The sequence below is a fragment of the Meles meles genome, chromosome 5 (genome assembly GCF_922984935.1).
Source record: "Meles meles chromosome 5, mMelMel3.1 paternal haplotype, whole genome shotgun sequence".
Lineage (NCBI taxonomy): Eukaryota > Metazoa > Chordata > Mammalia > Carnivora > Mustelidae > Meles > Meles meles.
This window is the reverse complement of record NC_060070.1, coordinates 6,060,997-6,081,739: the sequence shown is the minus strand read 5'-3', so window position 1 is coordinate 6,081,739 and position 20,743 is coordinate 6,060,997. Positions and strand designations below refer to the sequence as shown.

General features: G+C 40.2%; 3 protein-coding genes and 1 non-coding gene across 9 annotated transcripts in view; 1 reads left to right on the top strand and 3 right to left on the bottom strand.

Moving 5' to 3' along the window:
• PRKN (parkin RBR E3 ubiquitin protein ligase) overlaps nt 1-7,246 on the bottom strand; it is a 1,331,354-nt gene extending 1,324,108 nt beyond the window's left edge. For all 4 annotated transcript variants that reach the window (XM_046005587.1, XM_046005588.1, XM_046005590.1 and 1 more), the window contains exon 1: nt 7,030-7,246. In XM_046005587.1, the coding sequence (XP_045861543.1) occupies nt 7,030-7,036 (7 nt within the window). In that variant the 5' untranslated portion in view covers nt 7,037-7,246. The remainder of the gene's footprint in view (nt 1-7,029) is intronic.
• Nucleotides 7,247-7,260: 14 nt separating this feature from the next.
• Nucleotides 7,261-20,743, top strand: part of PACRG (parkin coregulated) — a 511,595-nt gene continuing 498,112 nt past the window's right edge. The window contains exon 1 of one of the 3 annotated variants that reach the window (XM_046005594.1): nt 7,261-7,787. In XM_046005594.1, coding sequence (XP_045861550.1) covers nt 7,632-7,787 — 156 coding nt within the window. In that variant the 5' untranslated portion in view covers nt 7,261-7,631. The remainder of the gene's footprint in view (nt 7,788-20,743) is intronic. The other 2 variants (XM_046005593.1, XM_046005592.1) reach the window with 2 other exon arrangements.
• Nucleotides 13,729-14,230, bottom strand: LOC123941828 (60S ribosomal protein L10-like). Its single transcript, XM_046005595.1, has one exon. The coding sequence runs from the start codon at nt 14,108-14,110 to the stop codon at nt 13,808-13,810; it is 303 nt and encodes a 100-aa protein (XP_045861551.1). The 5' UTR covers nt 14,111-14,230; the 3' UTR covers nt 13,729-13,807.
• On the bottom strand, nt 14,171-14,303 carry LOC123942922. Its single transcript, XR_006818545.1, has one exon. It is a non-coding gene; the product is annotated as a small nucleolar RNA SNORA70 (small nucleolar RNA).

Sequence of the window (20,743 nt, the reverse complement as noted above, 5' to 3'; positions counted from 1 at the left end):
GGAGCCTGCTTCTCCCCCTCCCACGGCTGCTTCCCCTGATTATGCCCTCTCTCAAATAAATAAATCAAATCTATACTTAAATAAAGAAACAAATAAATAAAATGTAATCCATTCATGATGCTCTTCTGTATACCATGGTTCACCGACTCCTTGCCACTGTGGTATAAAGCTACTGTCTTTGACCCTGCCTACAGCGGACAGACCATGCCCCTCTAGCCTCGTGCCGGCCTACTTCTGCTGGCCTCTTCCTCCCTGCATGGTCTTCATCCCGCTCTTCCCTCTCCCTGCCATGCCTCAGCTCATGTCTGTCCCTCCATCTGGAATGCTGCCTTCATCTAACGAACTCCTACTCATCCTTCAGTGCCAGATCCCGCAGGCTCTATACCACTGCCCTCGCCAGCGCTTCCCTGTATAAACCTGTATATCATGCATGGCATCTGCAGTGTACGACTGCAAATCTTTATTTTTCTGTACTATGTGCTGTTGCGAAGCTCTTGGTTGACTCTAAAGGAGGAGCTAATTGCTTTAGATTGAGAACTGTGAGAGTTAACACACAGGTGGGGATCTTAAGGAAAACTTCATATAAAGCTGTTGTCATTTGAAATGGATCTGGCGGGATGAACAGTCTTTCCAGATGTACTATAGAGGAACGATGTTCCAAGGTGAGAAAATAACATGTGCAGAAGAGACCTGAAAATCTGGGGTGTGATGGTGTGTGTGTGCTTGTGTGTGCATGTTTGTGTTCACATATACATATCTCTTTCTAATTACTCTGCTTCTGATGAGGGGGTGGAATTCTTACCCAAATAAATGTCTTATCAGTCCAACTAGATCACAAACTCATCTCAGAGAAAGTCTCATACTTCCCTGGGCCCCTTCCTGGTGGGCAATATACACACACTTGTCCCCGGCCCGGACCTCCTCCCCTGCACAGCACCACCCAGAACCAAGACCTTAGAAAGAACTGACACTGAAATTATTAGTGGGAGCTGAAATACCTGTTAATTCGGGGAAGAAAGGTTTCCATTTAGTGAAAATAGATACAGGAATACACCTGGTAGAAGTCCCAAATAATTAGGACATATAGCACTAGGGGAAACAGAGTAACCTTACCACCACTCTTTTTAACCAAGACTCTCTCCTATAAGGGGAAGTAAATAAGCCAGGAAGGTGAGCTGCAACATAAATCAGCCAACTGTCATATAAATTTCCTTCTTCAATATTACAAAACTTAAGAGAGAAACTATTCAGGTTACTACAAAGAAATATTTAAAATGAACTCATTAAATGCAAATTAAAACAGAAACCCTGAATAAGCACAGGGCCACAATTAAAGGCTGAAGAAACAGCAGGTAAGAAACAATTTTCATTGATCAAAGAACTAAAAGCTAACAGAATAGACTATTCTGCATTGAAACCGGTTTCATGAATATGAAGCATTTCCAAGTAAGGAGATTTTTTTCCCCCCATTTTTCAAAGAAGCTTTGGAGGTGGAAATGGATCTGCATATCTTAATACAAAGTACTTTCATTGTATCATTTTCAAGCAATGAAGCCATGAAGTTTCTAAAAAATGTAGACTTCAAAAAAATCCTTAGAAATCATTCCAAAATTGAAAATGGCATAAGGTTATCATTTTAGAGCCTTTGGATCCAAAGAACTGTACATAATTACACAAAATCATCGATGCAAAGATTCACTAGAATGTCCTTTATGACACAATTGTACCTCATTGTAAATAGGAGCTTTCAGAGCCTATCCTGAGTACTTCCATGTAGGGTCACTTTTAATCTAAAATTATTGAAATGACAGAATAGCAGGACACAGTACATTCAACTAGAAATAAAAACTCCGAGACTTCAAAATTCATCACATATAAGCTTTAAAACAAATACACAGTTTTGTAGGCAAATAGTAAAGTTAGATTTCACAGTCATAATAGCAAGGGCATTTTTTTTTTCATTTACTCGTGTATCCCTGGCATCTGGAGTAGTACTAGGCACACAGGTACTCAATTATTGGATCTGCTTTGATGAAAATAAAACAATATAAAATGAAACATGAGTTTTTTCCCCTCATAAATTCATTTTAAAACTTAAAATATACTGATTTTCATTTAACAGGAAAGCAAAAATAAAAATATTCTGTGTAGGGGTGCCTGGGTGGCTCAGTGGGTTAAAGCCTCTGCCTTTCGCTCAGGTCATGATCCCAGGGTCCTGGGATCGAGCCCCGCATCCGGCTCTCTGCTTGGCAGGGAGCTTGCTTCCTCCTCTCTCTCTCTCTCTCTCTGCCTGCCTCTCTCCCTACTTGTGATCTCTATCTGTCAAATAAATAAATAAAATCTTTAAAAAAAATATTCTGTGTACACAAGAGGTAAATGGGCATTCTTATAAACACTGCCAAACAAGGCAGAGCCACCAAGCACAGTTCTGCAGCTTGTGCACTGCTCAAAGGCACAAACCTGAGTGGGGAATGGAAAGAAGAAAGGAGAAAAGGAAAACCCAAAATACTCTGCTGATGTATGTGAGTTAGTCTTGAGAAGGACACCTTTTTGAAATTTTTCAGTCCTGAGGAGCAGGGCAACTTTTGCTACTTTGTTGTATTAGACAGAAACATAAAATAGGGTGACTTAATTTAGAACAATTTAGAAATACCTAGAAAAATTCAAAGTCCACTAATCCTTTGACTAGAAAATCCACCCAGAAATTGTAACAAGATTTTTTCTTTATAAATATGCTTACATATGCAAGTAAAAAGATATGAACATAAGCATTTCTGATGATAGCAATCTGTAAACCTACTGAGTGCTCATGTATGGAAGAATATTTACATAATTTGTGTACATCCACAAAATAAAAAAGTAGGCAAGAATTACTGCAGGGTGGAATTGTATAGGTGGAAATACATAATTTCTAAGAGACAATTTAAGCAATATACAGATGTGACCATGTTCTAAATATTTTTTTAAAAAAACATCAAAATTTTTTAAAGATTAAGATACTAGATTTGGATTCTAATAATGACAACACTGTTGTATACAGATCCGTGCACTTTTTTAAAATTTTTTTCAAGATTTTATTTATTTGAGAGAGAATGAGTGAGAGAGAGTATGAGAGAGGAGAAGGTCAGAGGGAGAAGCAGACTCCTTCCTGAGCAGAGAGCTCAATGTGGGACTTGATCCCAAGACTCAGAATCATGACCCAAGCCGAAGGCAGTCGCTTAACCAACTGAGGCACCCAGGCGCCCCAGATCCATGACTTTAATAGGATACTACTCAAATACCAAAATCCAGTTCTATAGGAATTAGAATATACCACAAATATCACTATTAAAATTCAATTGAAATAAAAAGAATTGTTAAATTTTAAAAGGGTAAAATATGTAATGATGCCAAAAATTATATTTTTCTAAGTAGAATTTTCTTAAACCTTTCTATTCTGCTTTATATTATCTTGATATCCTTCCCCATACAAAGTCATAATCATCAATGTCAATTAAATTATGTTTCTTTTTTTTTTTTTTAAAGATTTTTATTTATTTATTTGACAGACAGAAATCACAAGTAGGCAGGGAGACAGTCAGAGAGAGAGGAGGAAGCAGGCTCTCCTGGGTGGCTCAGTGGGCTAAAGCCTCTGCCTTTGGCTCAGGTCATGATCCAGGAGCCTGGGATCCAGCCCTGCATCAGGCTCTCTGCTCAGCAGGGAGCTTGCTCCTCCCACCCCCACTCCCGCCCCCGCCTGCCTCTCTGCCGACTTGTGATCTCTGTATGTAAATAAATAAATAAATAAAATCTTAAAAAAAAAAAAAAAACAACTATGTTTCTATGGCTGTCTGGGTCAGGGTATTTAACAGGTCAGTCATAATCCAAGTGAGAAATATAAGTACTTTTGAAACAGTCCCTGTGCCAAGAAGGAACCCTAGTTTTTAAGAACGTAAAGGGAGGGCGCCTGGGTGGCTCAGCGGATTAAGCCGCTGCCTTCGGCTCAGGTCATGATCTCAGGGTCCTGGGATCGAGCCCAGCATCAGGCTCTCTGCTCCGCAGGGAACCTGCTTCCTCCTCTCTCTCTGCCTGCCTCTCTACCTACTTGTGATCTCTCTCTCTGTCAAATAAATAAATAAAATCTTTAAAAAAAAAAAAAACAAAACAAAAAAAAACGTAAAGGGAAGGTTAATTCTACTGGTAGTGAGGTAACAGCCAATCCCCTTTACTCCCAATCCCCTTTACTCCTATTGTACCAAGTCACCTATTTTTGTTTTTCCTCAAAAGTAAGCCAAGATTTGTATAAAGTGGAAGAGTACTATTTGCATTAAAGAGGGTGTAGCAATTAAAAAGAGCATAGGCATAAAGGGGCAAGTTCTGAGTAGCACAAGGTCTTTAAGAGAAAAAAACAATCCCAGATATATACTGATTTATAGTTTGATCCCCAGCTTATCACTAGGTATAAACTCTAATGCCTTTTCTGGCCCCGAAGTATAGTCACAGAAACGGGAAACCCATCACTCCAAGACTTCCTTTAAACTGCCTCTACTTTAAACATTCTCCTTCCTTTCCACACTTGCCAACAAAACCGAATACCAAATTGGCAATTAAGATTTTTATTAAAATGTACCCACCAACAGAATTAGGCACACTCTCTCTTCCTCCACTTTCACTTACCTTCCAACACTCTCTCTTCCTTTCCACACTCTCCTATACAACCAAGTCCAAAATTGGCAACGAAGATTTTTATAAAAATATGCCCAACAATAGAATTAAGCAATGCAACTAGTTGTATAAAATCATTTACTGCACATTGTCCACGTGGTTTTTATACGTAAGGTACTCTTCTTGGGAGGGGCATGTTGTAATACACATTTGTTTGCACTGTGTAAAACTGTATATGGAATATGAGAAAAACATCTTTTAAAATCTACCTTATATTCTCACCATAATTACAAGTCACTAATAACTATCTAATCAAATCCAAAGATTATACTCTTCCTTTTCCTGTCCCTGAATCACGAATAAACTAAACAAACTGCCCTAACATAGTTCATCCTAACAAAGTGTTTATATAGTAATTTATTAGATAATAATTTAGAACTGTGATTTTTAGATCTTAAGTCCCTGTGTTTATATACAGCTTTACTATAAATTTGCTTTTAAAAGTACCCATGCACTAGGGGCGCCTGGGTGGCTCATTCATTAAGCACCTGCCTTCGGCTCAGGTCATGATCTCAGAGTCCTGGAATGGAAACCCAAATCGGGCTTCCTGCTCCGGGGAAGCCTGCTTCTCCCTCTCGCACTCCCTCTGCTGTGTTCCCCCTCTGTCTCTCTCTGTCAAATAAATAAATAAAATCTTAAAAAAAAAAAAAAGAAAAACCCATGCACTAGATTAAGTTGAATTAAAATAAAATTCGCCCAACTGTCTTCAAAATAAAATATAAACTTTTTTCCTATAAAATACTGACATCACAGGGGCTCCTGGGTGGCTCAGATGGTTAGGTGTTTGCCTTCAACTCAGGTCATGACTTTCAGGTCCTGGAATCACCACCCATGTCTGGTTCCCAGCTCAGAGGGAAGTCTGCTTCTCCCTCTTGCCCTGCTTATGTTCTCTCTGTCTCTGTATCTTTCTCAAATGAATTAAAAAAAAAAAAATCTTTAAAAAGAATACTGACATCATGGATTTTGAAAATTTCTTCTACTTGATTTTCTGAATTCAGTTTAGAGTTGTGTTTATAGTGGATTATATGTAATAGTCACCTAAAAAATCTCAAGAAGATTTGTAAAAGTTTATATGAAAAATGTATTTAGTAGAAAAAATGTCTTAATTCAATGACACTCAAAAGTCAATCACCAAAAGTCTAGAAAGGTAAGAAAAACTGGACAACATCATTAGGTTTTAGCATCGCTGCAAAGACAGTGTCAGTTAATCACTGGGATGATTCTCCCAGTGAGTAGAGTGTTCAACATTGTAACATTAATTCCCTAAAAAAAGACTTAAGACTTTATCAGTGCATACAAACTCAGCATTTTAAAAATCCACTTCTCATGTTTCTGGACAGATCACTTTTGACTTCAGATGTACTCACTGCAATCAAAAGTGATTTGTAAGTGGCACTCATCAGGAATAATCCCCAAATAGGCTCACCAAATCTTACGTACACAATCTAAAGCAAGTCTCTGTCATTAAAAAAAAAGAAAAAGAAAAAGAAAAAAAATAGCAATGGTTTCTAATCATACTGTGCAGTTCCACTAACTTCAAAAGATTACCGCTAGGAAGAAAAAACATTTTTGGTTTAATAACCCCAGAAGGGAGAAACTTTGCTAATCTTACACAGAACAGTGTTTAAAAACAATAAGCCATTTCCAAAGCTTTAATCACAAAAATGCACCCAGGTCATTTTGTATTAAATAATAGTAATAATTCATTATGCAAATATCTAATCCTTGTTATTCACTCTTAACTCTTTCACCTCAGACTTACAATGAGAGATTTAAAAGGAAAAATCGGAGGGAGCAGGACGTTTACATCCCTTTGCAGGAACTTCCTTTGATCCTAATCATTATTGCAGGCACCTTGCACCAGTTTAATGCTTCGCTAGGGTTTCCCCGGAAAGAGACCTGCAGACGGGGAGTTCCAGTCTGTTCCTAACCGGAAGGCAGCTTCCCAGGCGCCCCGAGGGACCTGCAAACGGAACCCCCAAGTCTGGCTGAGCGCCGCGCCCGCTGTGGGAACGCGCGACCCAGCCTTCACCTTGGGAGGCGCCGGGGCGCGCACCACGGTCCCTGGAGAAGTTGTCTCCAGTGGGAAGCCTGTCAAACCACGAGCGGAGTGGGGGCTTGGAACACACACTTATACTCCTGGCCCACGGCGGGCACTGCGAGGCCCACGGCGGGCACGAGGAAGCCCGCAGCGCGGGCTGAGGACGGGCGCGCACGGCCGCCCTGACACTGACAGTTGACACGGGCGGACACCCTGGGGGTCCCTGTCCGCCGAGGCCCGGCGGGGCGGCGCAGAGACGCTGTACCTGGCAGGCACTCACGTACCTATCATGGTCACTGGGCAGGTGGAGGCTGCTGGGCATGGAGTGACCTACGCGGGAACGACACCCGCACGTGCCTCCCACCAGAGTGGCTCCGGGGTTAAATCTTCCAGCGCTCGCCTCCCCTAAGGCCGGCGGTCGGCATGCGCACGCGCGGACGACGCGCAGCCAGCGGCCTTCTGGGAGTCGTAGTTTTGCCGCGTAGTTTCTCCTCCCCCGGCCCGCCGGCCGCCGCCCACCGCTCGCCGCCCGCCTTCCGCAGGCCGCCTTCCGCCGCCGTTCCGGATTCAGGCCCAGGAAACGTACGTCACCGGGGGACTGGGCCATTCGGCCGCAGTGTTGACGCGTCGCTTAGCAACCAGGAGGCTCACCTTTGGAAGCGTGTTGCGGCTCTCGCCGCGGTCCTTCCCTCTTCCCGCCCCTCCCGCCCTCAACTCCCTTCACCTCGGAGCTGCCAAACATCTGGATCAACCTGGGCACCGCGAGGGGTTGAATTTCTACCAGTAACGCGCCTTTTTACATTTTTCCCGAACTCCTTCTCACATCCGTAAAACCCACTGATTCTTTTACTACACGTTTTATGAGAGCAAGACATTTTCTAGGAAGATGGTGGCAGAAAAAGAGACCCTGAGCTTAAACAAATGCCCAGACAAGATGCCGAAGAGGACCAAGCTGCTGGCACAACAGCCGCTCCCGGTGCACCAGCCTCACCCCCTGGTTTCTGAGGGCTTCACAGTCAAAGCCATGATGAAAAACTCAGTCGTAAGTGATCTTCCTGCCTTGAATGCCCTCGCTCCGAGTCAGGGGACGCCGGGTGATAGATGCTGGCCGGTGCCGTGGTGGATTCCGAATCTGTCCTGGGTGGTCTTTGGCCGAAAGGGCAGTTCCCCCGCGGACGGTCCCAGCAGAGTGTGGAGGTCCCGGCGAGGCTCTTAGAAAGGATCCGCCCCACCATAAGCACCTTCCCAGTGACTCCCGGTTTCTAGACCACCCCGAATTGCTCTTAAACTATGGACACGAAAATGCGAAAGAGCCTCTTGTTGATTCCTAGTGGAGCCCCCCTCAGCAAAGGGCCTTCTAGAAGGCGAGTTCTTAGAAGTCAAAAACTCTTACAGAATTTGACATGTGCTGATGTGCTCTTAGAAGCAGGAACTCAGTAAGTCACCTCCAATAAAAAATCTCATCAGTTCAACCCAAGAAACTTTAGACTCTTCCTGCATTGATTCTTAACAACCTTCTTTCTTACAATATAACATCAGCCTGTTAGACTTGGGCAATTTCCTATGAAGTCTATTTCCAGACCCTTTAAATGATAAATGTTTAAACAATTGAAGATTCAGTGCAAGTATTTCTATTACTATAATTCGTATTTCCTTTCTATTATTTGCAGTACTAAAATTAAAATATACTCAGTACCATGGGGGGGGAGGTTTAAAATGCACACAAGTGATTTAGCTACATGCATGACAGGTTTAAAAAAAAAAAACTTTAATATTTGTTAAACAGTTTTAAATTTGGTGTGCCAAACCAGGTTTTCCTCTGACTGACTAAGCCAGCCCCTGTCTGGGAATGAGATATTAATAATAAATTCAGCTTTCAACTTTGTACAATTTACACTCTGGGAGCATCTGACTTATTGTATAGTAACTCGTTAAGTGACTAATGTTGCTTTCCAGTATCACATTATTTCTTTTACATAAATGTTTCAAGTCTAATATATTCCTAAACCCCATCCTTTACCTACATGAATGAAACAGATAACTTCTAGATCCCTAGGTCAGATTGCCATATTACTACACAAAATGATATTTGGATTATTGGAATATGTGTCAGTTGGTTTACAATAGTGAAAATTTGTGGAAATAGACTAAAACTCTGGCTTGTTGTAGTTGCAGTCCTTTTGCATGGTTTTCACGTAAATCGGTGGTCATGGGGGTCAAGATGACTCATTTATCAGCAATATAAAATACTATAACCATTCAAGCTAATTATTTGTTTTTTCTTCGACACAGTATTCCTCATTATAATCTTGGTCATTTTTTTTTTAAGATTTTATTTATTTATTTGACAAAGAGAGATCACAAGTAGGCAGAGAGGCAGGCAGAGAGGGGGGGGGGAACAGGCTCCCCACTGAGCAGAGAGCCTGCTGTGGGGCTCAATCCCAGGACCCTGAGATCATGACCTGAGCGAAGGCAGAGGCTTAACCCACTGAGCCACCCAGGTGCCCCAATCTTGGTCATTTTTTCAGTGTTAGATTTGTTCACACACATGTAGAAAATTTGTCAGATTCTCTCTTCACTAAATTTATGTTTATAGTCGTGTTTATTTTTTAACATAGCCTTATACCTAAAGTCATAGTTCCTGGAAAATTAAGTATTCCACTATTACCAAATGAAGTAGATATGCTCGCAGAACTAAAATAACAGAAAACATTGTGAAGCAGCCGTCTTTATAAACAACTTATTTGAGTTAAATATCTCCTTATATTTGTAATTTTAGGGAAAGTCTCTTAGTGTAATAGCTGTATTTCCAGGAAAACCCTCAAAACAGGATGTGTCATTCTTTCACTTCATTTAGTGGAAAATTACAATTTATAGATGAAAGCATTATCCACTCGTTCATTCATTCAATTAGCAGCCCCTTCTCTCTCTCTCTCTCTCTCTCTCTCTCCCTTTTTTGGTTAGCTAAGCTAAGAACTTGCTAACCATAGACACAGTTGTGAAGATTTGGAATCAGCAAATCAAAGTCTCTGTCCTTAGTCCTCCGAGGAGAATGACCGTACAATAATAAAGTCTTGATAAAAGAAAGATACTGTTTATACAAAAGGGCTTCAGTGGTGTAGGAAATAAAACATTTCCTTTTTATATTCAATATTTACATTTCATCATTTCTGTCTTCAACAGCATAACCTTTTGGCATTAAAAAGTCAGAGTAGCTCTATCTCTTTCTTAAGGTTTATTTCTATTCAGAAAATAATGTGCCAGTCTCCAGCTCTTCTAAATTGCAACCTCTGTCCCAAAGCTGACACCTAAGTCATTTTTCCAGTGTTGGGGCTCTCCTTCTGTTACCTTTCAAACACTTGCTAATTAAGCAAGTCACCACCCAGTGCTCTTCCACAAAGGACAAACACAGCTAAACCCTAAAGAGTTCTGTGGTGTTTGAGAATGCTTTAGTAACATAAGTAAATACACCTGATCGTAAACAGATTTGATCAGATGGGCTGTACAAATAAATCCCTATTTAAACAGTCATAATCTATGTAGAGGAATAAAAAGTATTTCTAAGGTAATAATAAACATAAATGACCAGTTTTTAAGACTCACTATCAGATATTTCTCTTCCTTTACTTCCTTGAAATTGTTGCATTCTGTATGAAAACAAGCAAGGAGAAAGTTACTGAAATCAGAGACTAATAATCAAATTCATATTGTTATATTTGCCTAAGAAGACTGATAGGACATACAGAATTTGAAGATTTCATAGTCCAATTTCCTTTTAAAGGCCTTGTTTCATGGTATGTTAGAACCTATAACTAGAAACCCATAGCTCAGTGTTTCATTGGTTTAATCTCAACTGACAGTAGGTGCTTTCTGTGCTAATACACTTTATCATAAAGCAAGTTAAGATTCGGACCCAGAGTGGGGCACCTGGGTGGCTCAGTGGGTTAAAGCCTCTGCCTTCAGCTCAGGTCATGATCCCAGGGTACTGGGAGCAAGCCCCGCATCGGGCTCTCTGCTCAGCAGGGAGCCTGCTTCCCTCCTCTCTCTCTGCCTCCCATCTGTGGACTTCTGACCTCTGTCTGCCAAGTAAATAAATAAAATCTTAAAAAAAAAAAAAAAAAAAGATTCGGACCCAGAGTTATGATGATACAGAAGTTGACTTCAACTGAAGCTTTGTACTATAGCTTTCCTTTTCTATAAACTATAGATGTTTTATGTTCAAAGCTTAGGGGAATGGAAGAAATAATTATTTAATATTACTTTACTTATAGAGAGATGTTTATACTTACCAATCATGTATTCATTCAACACACAGTGGTAATGGTCAATATTTATAAATTATGTATTAAGATATCAATTTGGCTTCTTTAACAGAATCCAAATAACCATAGTTTAACTAAGAAGGAAGTTGTTTCTGTAACATACAAGTCCAAGTTTGTTGAGCATTACTTGTGTATTCTTGCTTTATATCCTGTAGGATGATGCCATGGGTCAAGGTGGGCTTACCACCAGCAGGGTCAAATCCCTACCCCCAGAAAGAAGGAAAGAAAAAGCAGAGAGCTTCCTTTTAGAGGAAGGACCCAGACACTATACCCTACTTCCATTCATATCCCAAATTATGACTAATTTGGTATAAGCCTATATTTTCCCTTTTTACAAAACCTTAAGAAAAATTGACCCTTGACACAACTCCTAGGCCCCCATACCTGTTTGATTAGGAAAAGGGCTATGAAAACTATGTAGGTGCAAAAGGACATAATCTCTAACCTACCTCAGGCATGGGGAGAGAAAAACGGGTCAGGATCAGGCCACAAGAAGAGGCAGGAAGAAATGGAGGACCAGCGGCTTCGTTAGGAATGAGTGTCCCAAGAGTTGCACTTGTCACTCAAGCTCAAATCCATGTCCAAAACTTTGTCTTATGACCACATCCAGTTGCAAGAGAGGCTGGGAAATGGAGTCTCTGGCTGGTAGCTCATGTCCAGCTAAAAACTTGGGGCATTTTATCACTGTAATAAACAGAAAGATGGAAATCAAGGGATAATTAGAAATGTGTGCCACCACTGCTAAACATGGTATATTGCTGGTGAGAAGGAAACAGACGAGTAAAATAATTATAGTTTGTGTAAATACATGTCTGTGGTAAGGCTTACAGATGTTTGCTCAGTATAATGGAAGTACTAATGATGAGGGGACCAAGTGATAATAAGCTGACTGAGATCCTTGTCACCTGTCCGGATTTTTACAATACCATCCAAACTGGTCTCTAGCTTCCTTCCACCATTGGTCGCTTGTTTCATCTACCAGTATTACTACATTCATCTTTCCAGTACAGAGCTCCCTTCTCATCACCGGTACGTCCACAGGACAGCAGGGTCTTCTGTGATGCAACCCTATGCCAAGGTTTTAATTTCATCTCCCCCTGTGCTCAGTGCCTTCTGCCAGATTAAATCTGTAACTCTTCATTGTGATTTCACTTACATTGTTTCCTTTGCTCGAATGCCCTCCTCCCAACATATCTGTGCACCCTCATTCATTCAGACACCACGCACTATATCTACTGACCACTGACTGCGCCAAGCACTGTTTTAGGTGCTGGCAGTTTAGAAATCAGGAAGATGCAGAACCCATGCTGTGAAGGAGCTCTGGTTTTGTGGCTAGCTAAGACACCCACTGCTTCAAGAAGACTGCCCTAATTCTCCCTATTTGCCAACCCAGATGGAAAGTTATCCTTTGCTCATTGTTTTCTACTGTGATACTTAGTTTGACTTGTGTTTTACCTCCTATAAATTCCTGTGAGGGGAGAACACATGACTAACCTATTTTTTCATCCTAAGCAGCACCTAACAGTATACTAAGTATCTGATGAATGAAGGTAAGCAAATCTACCCTTTCTTCCTGTTTCATCTGCTCCCTCTTTCTTGTTGCTATCATAGTCATTTGTCTTTAGTCTGGGTTTTGGGTTTTTTTTTTTAACCCCTGCCCCCTAATTAAGGAGCTCAGGAGATCCCTTTAAAACTTAGCCAGATCAAGGCATTCCTTATCTCAAACCCTTCAATAGCTCTTCATCTCAGAGTGAAAGTTAAAATTCTCATCCTCCTGTAAGGTCCCAAGTGGCATTTCAGTGTTTTCGTCCTCACTCATTCTGTTCCATCCACAGTGGCTTCCTTGCTGTCCTTGAATACACCAGTTGCCCAGCTGGCTCAGTGCCTTTGCCCTTTCTGTAACCTCTAGTGGAAACGCATTTCCCCCTTACATAACACCATCTCCTGTTCTTTCAGTTTTTTTCGAAAATTAACGTTGCACTGAAGGCTTCCGTGACTATTTATTAATCTCTTCCAGCCCTGCTCCAGCACACGCATCTTCTTTACATCTTGTGTTTTTCCGTAAATACTGACCACCCGCTAATATTGATTTAGTTTATCCTAGGTCTTCTTCCACTACAGAGTCAGATCCTTGAGGGCAGGGAATTATTGCTATTTTACTCACTGCTGCGACTCTATCCCTAGAAGAGTTCCTGGCACATAAGAGGTGCTGGGTTTTGTTTGTTTGTTTTGTCAAATCGATTAATGAATGACCACCTTTTATACTGTAATGAGACAATCATCTTTGAATTAGCAGCTTTAAGAAAATGCTAATGGTTAAAAATAAAGTAAATAAAATAAATAAAAATTTTAAAAAAGGAAATGCTAATGGTATTATATAAATATAAAATATAGGAATTAGAATAATTTACAAATGTTTTATGCCACATTTTAAGTACCTGATTATATAAGTTATATATGGTCATTATAAAATGCTAAAGTGGTAAGGTTTAGAAAAGCTTTCTCCTATCTAAAAATTTTAGTTTTTTTCCCCCCAAAATCCTCTTAAAATTTTAATGTTCTATTTTAAAGCTTTGCTTTTTCCTGATTCATTTTTGTTTAGGAAGTGGGATAAATAGTTTGGTTGTTTTTTTTTCCCCCAGAGGGTTCTTTTTTTTTTTTTTTTTTTTTTTTTTTTTTGACGGGAAGTTGGATTTATTGGTGGGCATGAGTATGACGGGAAGGGGTAGTGCCAAGGTTCTCATGAGTGCAGAGCCCTCCATTTGTCCAAGGGACCACGGTTAGGGATGTATTTGACCCCACAGCCATCTGGGATAAGCCGCTTTTCAGTCACCATGTCTTCGAATTCATCTGCATTGAACTTAGTAAAGCCCCACTTCTTGGAGATGTGGATCTTCTGGCGGCCAGGGAACTTGAACTTGGCCCTGCGCAGGGCCTCAATCACAAGCTCCTTGTTCTGCAGCTTGGTACGGATGGACATGATGACTTGGCCAATGTGCACTCTGGCTACTGTGCCCTGGGGCTTTCCAAAGGCACCCCGCATACCTGTCTGCAGCCTAAATTGGAGATAGCCATGAGGTCAGACCCCAGCATCCACCGAAAGGGCTGTCTCCAAGGTCCCTTCAGGCAACCCGTACAATCGACAGGCTGCATACACTACCGAGGAGGCTACTGTTCGCAGCCGCGGCACACTGGGCCCCACAGACAAAGAGCACAGTCGGCTTAACTGGCTGCAGATGACCAGAGGGTTCTTACACGACCCTTTACATATAGTTAAACTAAATTATATAAAATATCTTCCTATTTAATGTGAATGACCTGGCAATGGTATATGTATATTAAATATAGTAGCTTTTTTTTTTAAGGAGAGAGAATTTTTTTTTAAGATTTTATTTATTTATTTGACAGAGATCACAAGTAGGCAGAGAGGCAGTTGGAGGTTGGGAGGGAAGCAGGCTCCCCACTGAGCAGAGGGCCCCATGTGGGGCTCAATCCCAGGACCCTGGAATCATGACCTGAGCGGAAGGCAGAGGCTTTAACTCACTGAGCCACCCAGGCGCCCCTAGTATAGCTTTTTATATGTTTTGATATATGATAGTCATTTTTATTCCATCTGAATTTCCACCCCGTGTTATGAGGAGACAAGGCAGGTCCCCCCCCCCCCCCCACTTAGCCTATACATCTCAGACAACTTAATATTTTGTTGTTGTGGTTTCAGGACACTTACTAAATGGTAGAGCGAGGAATGGAACTTAGATTTCTAGGTATTTCTGACTGGGACCAGTCCGCTGCTGCTCACTTGTGTTTTAGACTTCAGTTGACACATGATATGTCAACATAAATGTATCCCTTGAATATTAAACCAAAGACACTGGTCCAGCACCCAGATCGTGAAACATTATTACCACAGAACTCCCTCAGCCCTTTTCCAGTCACTGCCCAGATATACCCCAAGTTCAATCTTCCGACAACAGATTTGCATCCATGGAATCCTAAAATCTGTAACTGTATTGTGTCTGGCCGTTAAATTTGTGGGACTCACCCACATTATTGCACATGATTACAGACCCTCCATACTCATTCCTGTGTAATACTTTTGGGCATCTATAGAACATTATGTATCTGTTCTTCCACTGATGAGTTTTTGTGTGACCTCTAGGTTAGGACTGTCACAAATAGTGTTACTAGGAAAATTCTAATACATTTTTTTGGAGAAAATATGTATAAATGTTCAAGAATATACTCCTGGGAATTTCTGAGCCCTGGGGTATATATATGTTTGCTTCAGTAACTATGTCAAAATCATTTTCCAAATTTATTTTTCATATTTAAACTCTTGCTAGCTCTACGTGACAGTACTGTTTACTCTATCTTTTAGTTGTTGTTCTCTTTATTTTGCATTTTAGGTATCCTAGCAGGTGTATAATATTATCTCATTGTGAATTTAATCCTGATTTTCATTATGACTAATGAAGCTTAAAACTTTTAAAAATGTATTTATTGGTCTTTTGATTATCCTCTTTTGTGAGGGTCTTTTCATGACTTTGGGTGTTTTCCTCATAACTTCATTTGGCTTATAAGCCATTTATTAAATGTATATGTGCCAAATATAGTTTCCCACTCTCAATTTCCTACCCATCCTTTTTTTTTTTCTTTTTTTATAGAGTGTGATGAGCAGCCTGTGGGGGAAAAGGGAGAGAGGGTTTGGCAGAGGGAGAGAGAGAGTTCCTCCCTCTGGTAACCAGTAGTTTGTTTCCTATATCTATGAGTCTCTTTCTATGTTGCTCTTTCATTTGTTTTGTTTTGATTCAGTATGTAAGTCAAATTATACAATATTTGTTGTTATAAATTATTTCACTTAGTATAATACCCTCTGGGTCCATCCTTGTTGCAAATGACAAGATTTCATTGTCTTTCATGGCTGAGTAATATTCCAATTCTATATCTCTCTCAAATCTCTTTTATCTATTCATCTATTGACACACACAGGTTGTTTCCATGTCATGGCTATTGCTACTGTAAAGAACACTACAATGAACATACAGGTATATATATCTCTTGAAAATATTTTTCATTTTCTTTGGATAAATACCTAGAAGTGGAATTGCTGGATCACATGGTAGTTCTAAGTTTTTAAAAAATCCCCATGCTGTTTCCCATAGTGGCTATACGAACTTACTTTCCCACCAACAGCGTATGAGGGTTTCCTTTTCTCCGTATCTTCCCCAGCGCTTTTTGTCTTTTTGATAATAACTGATCTGACAGGTGTAAAGTGATTATTTCATTCTGGTTTTAACTTGCATATCCCTGATGATTAATACACTGAGCACAGAACATTGAACATCTCTTCATGTTCCTTTTGGCTATCTGTATGTCTTCTTTGGAAATATGTCCATTCACGTCCTCTACCCATTTTTTAGTTGGGTGTTTGTTATTGTTGTTGTTGCTATTAAGTTGTATAAGTTCTTTGTATATTTTGGCTACTAACCCTCTTTTTTTTTTTTTTTTTTTTAAATATTTTATTTATTTGACAGAGAGAGATCACAAGTAGGCAGAGAGGCAGGCAGAGAGAGAGGAGGAAGCAGGCTCCCTGCAGAGCAGAGAGCCCGATGTGGGGCTCGATCCCAGGACCCCGAGACCACAACCCGAGCCGAAGGCAGAGGCTTTAACCCACTGAGCCACCCAGGCGCCCTGGCTACTAACCCTCTTTATATCACATATGTGTTACAGATATTTTCTCCTAGTCATGGGTTGCCTTTTCATTTTGTTAATGGTTTTGTTTGCTGCATAAAAGCTTTTTAGTTTAATGCAATTGCATTTTATTTCAGCTTTTGTTGCCCATACCTGAGAAGACTGGTCCAAAAAATATTGCTAAGACCTATGTCAAAGAGCTTATTCCTGTGCTTTCTTCTAGTGATTTTATTATTGTAAGTCTTACATTCAAGTCTTTAATCTATTTTTAATTTGTTTTTGTACATGGCATAAGACAATGGTCCAGTTTCACTTTTTTGCATACTAGTCCAGTTTTCCCAGCACCATTTATAGAAAATACTGTATTTTCTCCATTGTATTATCCTTGCCTTCTTTCTCATAGATTATTTGGCCATGTGTGTGCATGTGTCTATTTCTAGGCCCTTCATTCTATTCCATTGATCTACATGTGTATTTTTGTGCCAGTAGCATACTGTTTTGATTATTACAGCTTTGTAGTGTTGTTTGAAATGAGAGAGCATGAAACCTCCTGCTTTATTCTTCTTTCTCAAGATTGCTTTGGCTATTTGAACTGTATTGTGGTTTCATAAATTTTTGGATTCTTTGTTCTAATTTTATGAAAAATACCACTGTATTTTGTTGGGGATGGCACTGAATCCACAGATTCCTTTGGGTAGTGTGGGCATTTTAACAGTATTCTTCCAATTTATGATCATGGTATGTCATTCCACTTATATGTGTCATCAATTTTTTTTCATCAACGTCTTATAGGTTGATTTTTTTTTTTTTTTTCAGATTTTATTTATTTGAGAGAAAGACCCATAGCAAGAGAGAGCAGAGCAGGAGGGAGGGTCAGAGAGAGAAGCAGGCTCCCCACTGAGCAGGGAGCCCCACAGGGTGCTTAATCTCAGGCCCCCACTGGGATCATGACTTGAGGCAAAGGCAGATGCTTAAGGGACTGAGCCACCCAGGCACCCCAGTGTTTTGCAGTTTTTTAGAAAACAAGTCTATCATCTTTTGGTTAAATTTATTCTTAGGTGTTTTATTCTTTTTAATGCAACTGTAGGTAGAACTGTTAATTTGATTTTGATAGCTCATTATTAACATATAAAAACATGACCATTTTCTGTTAATTTTGTATCTTGAGATTTATTGAGTTCATTTATTAGTTCTAATAATTTTTTGGTGGAGTTTTTAGGGTTTCCTATATAATGTATCATGTCATCTGCAGTTTCTTTTTTCTTATCAATTCAGATGTTTTTTTATTTATTTTTCTTGCCTAATTACTCTGGCTAGGACTTCCAAAACTATTTTGAATAAAAATGGTAAAAATAAAGTGGGCATCTTTGTCTTGCTTGTGGTCTTAAAGGAAAGGCTTTCAGCTCTTTACCATCATTGAATATGATGTTACCTGTGGGTTTGTCATATGTATGGCCTCTATTATTCTGAGCTACATTCCTTATATACTTTATTGAGAGGTTTTATCATAAATGGATGATGAATTCTGTCAAATTGTTTTTCTGCATCTATGAGATGATAATATAATTTTTGTTTTAGTTTTGTTAATGTGGCATATCATGTTGATTGATTCTGGATGTTGAAGCATCCATGCACTACTGGAATAAATCCTACTTAGTTGGGTGTATGATCCTTTTAATACATTATTTATCTCAGTTTGCCAATATTTTGTTAAGGATTTTTGCATCTATATTCATCAAAGATATTGGCCCAAGATTTTCTCTTTTTGTGGTGTGTTTTTCTGGTTTTGTCATCAGGGTAATTCTGGCTTTATAAAATGAGTTTGGAAGCATTCTTTTCTCTTTCATTTTTTTAATGATTTGAAAAGGATAACTACTAAATCTTTTTTAAACTTCACCTGAAGCTATCTGGTCCTGGACTCTTGTTTTTTGAGAATTTTTAAATTAATGATTCATTGTATTACTTGTAATCAGTCTATTAAGATTTTCTGTTTCTTCATGACTCAGTCTTGGAAGACTGTGTGTTTCTAGAAATTTATCTATGTCTTCTAGATCTTGCAATTTGTTGGTGCATAATTATTTATAGTAATCTCTAATGATTCTTTGTATTTCTGTGGTATCAATTACAACTTCTCTCTGGGTTTGGCCAGCAAACCCTGAGATGGCAAACCAAAAGATTATTCCAGACACCAACTTAGGAGAAAGAAGAGGGCCTGGGGCGGGAGGCACTGGTGGTGATATGCCTCCAGGCAAGTTTACCTCCGCTTTTGTTATGCATGTTATTGTTACCTCAAAGAATCAGGATTAGAAAGGAATGTAGGGTTCCAATATCTAGGGCAGTGACATTTACAGGCATTGTGTGCTTAGAACTACCTGTGTTCATGACCTGCAGGCAGGGAGTAAGTGACCATTAAGGATTTATATCTAACCTAAGTTAAGCATCTGTCTCCTGGGAGATAGCATTGGGCCACAATGAGGATCTGCTGTTTTCAGCCCAGGAATCTAAAAGGAGGCCCGGTTTTCTGGTCACTCCTTTGCTCCTCAACTAACCTCTTCCAAGGAGGATTGTGTTTGTTGTATCTTCGTGCGAGCCAGGCATTGTGAATTCCCACACCCCCCTTTCTTACAGCAGGTTGGAGGTCTTGCTGCAGTTGTTCCAGGTACAAATCTCGGCGGCTTCTGTTTGGGGAAAGCACTGTTATTCCAACTTACAGACTACAAAGAGAAGCAATAGACAAATGAGTAAAATAATGGACAGTCTGATGAGTCCCCATTTGGTATTAGAAAACCAGTTTTGGGGGTTTAACCATTGTAGATTCTGACGAGAGAATAACCTAGGTTTTTAGGGTATGCTCATGTTCATTAATGGTGGTTAGAGAAGATAAAATCTGTTTCTTTAAGTTATGAATGTCTAAGGTTAAACTGTCAAGAAGGGATCCTTGAAGATGCTTCTTAATTATTCCTGGATCATGTTGAGTACCGTTCCATAAAGGGGCCTTATGGGCCTTATGCGCCCAGTCACAGTTAAAATCCTGGCAAAAAGCCACGGCCTCCTATTTCTCTCCCAAGTATTCTATTGCTACTTCCATCAGTTGGAGTCTCTCTGACAATTTTTTTTTAAGATTTTGTTTATTTATTTGACAGAGAGAGACAGCGAGAGAGGGATCACAAACGGGGGAGTGGTAGAGGGAGAAGCAGGTTTCCCGCTGAGCCGGGAATCTTATGTGGGGCTGAATCCCAGGACCCCAGGACCACCACCTGAGTGGAAGGCAGACGCTTAATGATTGAGCCACCCAGGTGCCCCTCCCTAACAATTTTTGATTGATCGTCTGTTGTAACTAGAATTCTCAGGTTACATTATATGCAATTTGATCAACATGTTGGGTAGTTTGGAGGGTGTGGGTGAGTGTAGCCATGGCAACACTAGTGGTTGTCAAAATGGAGTCATAGCTGCTACCGTGCTGCCATGAGTAGGCCTGGAAACCTGCATCGCTTTTTTTTTTTTTTTTAAAGATTTTATTTATTTATTTGACAGAGAGAGATCACAAGTAGACAAAGAGGCAGGCAGAGAGAGAGAGAGAGGGAAGCAGGCTCCCCGCTTAGCAGAGAGCCCGATGTGGGACTCGATCCCAGGACCCTGAGATCATGACCTGAGCCGAAGGCAGCGGCTTAACCCACTGAGCCACCCAGGCGCCCCTGCATCGCTTTTTTGATTCACTAAATGCCTGATGAAAATGCTGAGAATGCTGATTTAGATTCCTCCCAAGGCCTAGTAAGGTTGACAGGGATAAAGAGGCTGTCTTCTTAAAACAAAGATGTGAGTAGCTTTTTGGTAAGTAATGTTGTAACTACTTAGGCTGCATATTGTGCTTTCCTTTTTTGGAGGTCTTGATAAAGTAGTGTCTAACCTCCGTAGATAGGGATATATAGGCTCCACATAAGAAAAGATAATGGTGTGGTATACAGAGTTGAATATAATCAGTCAA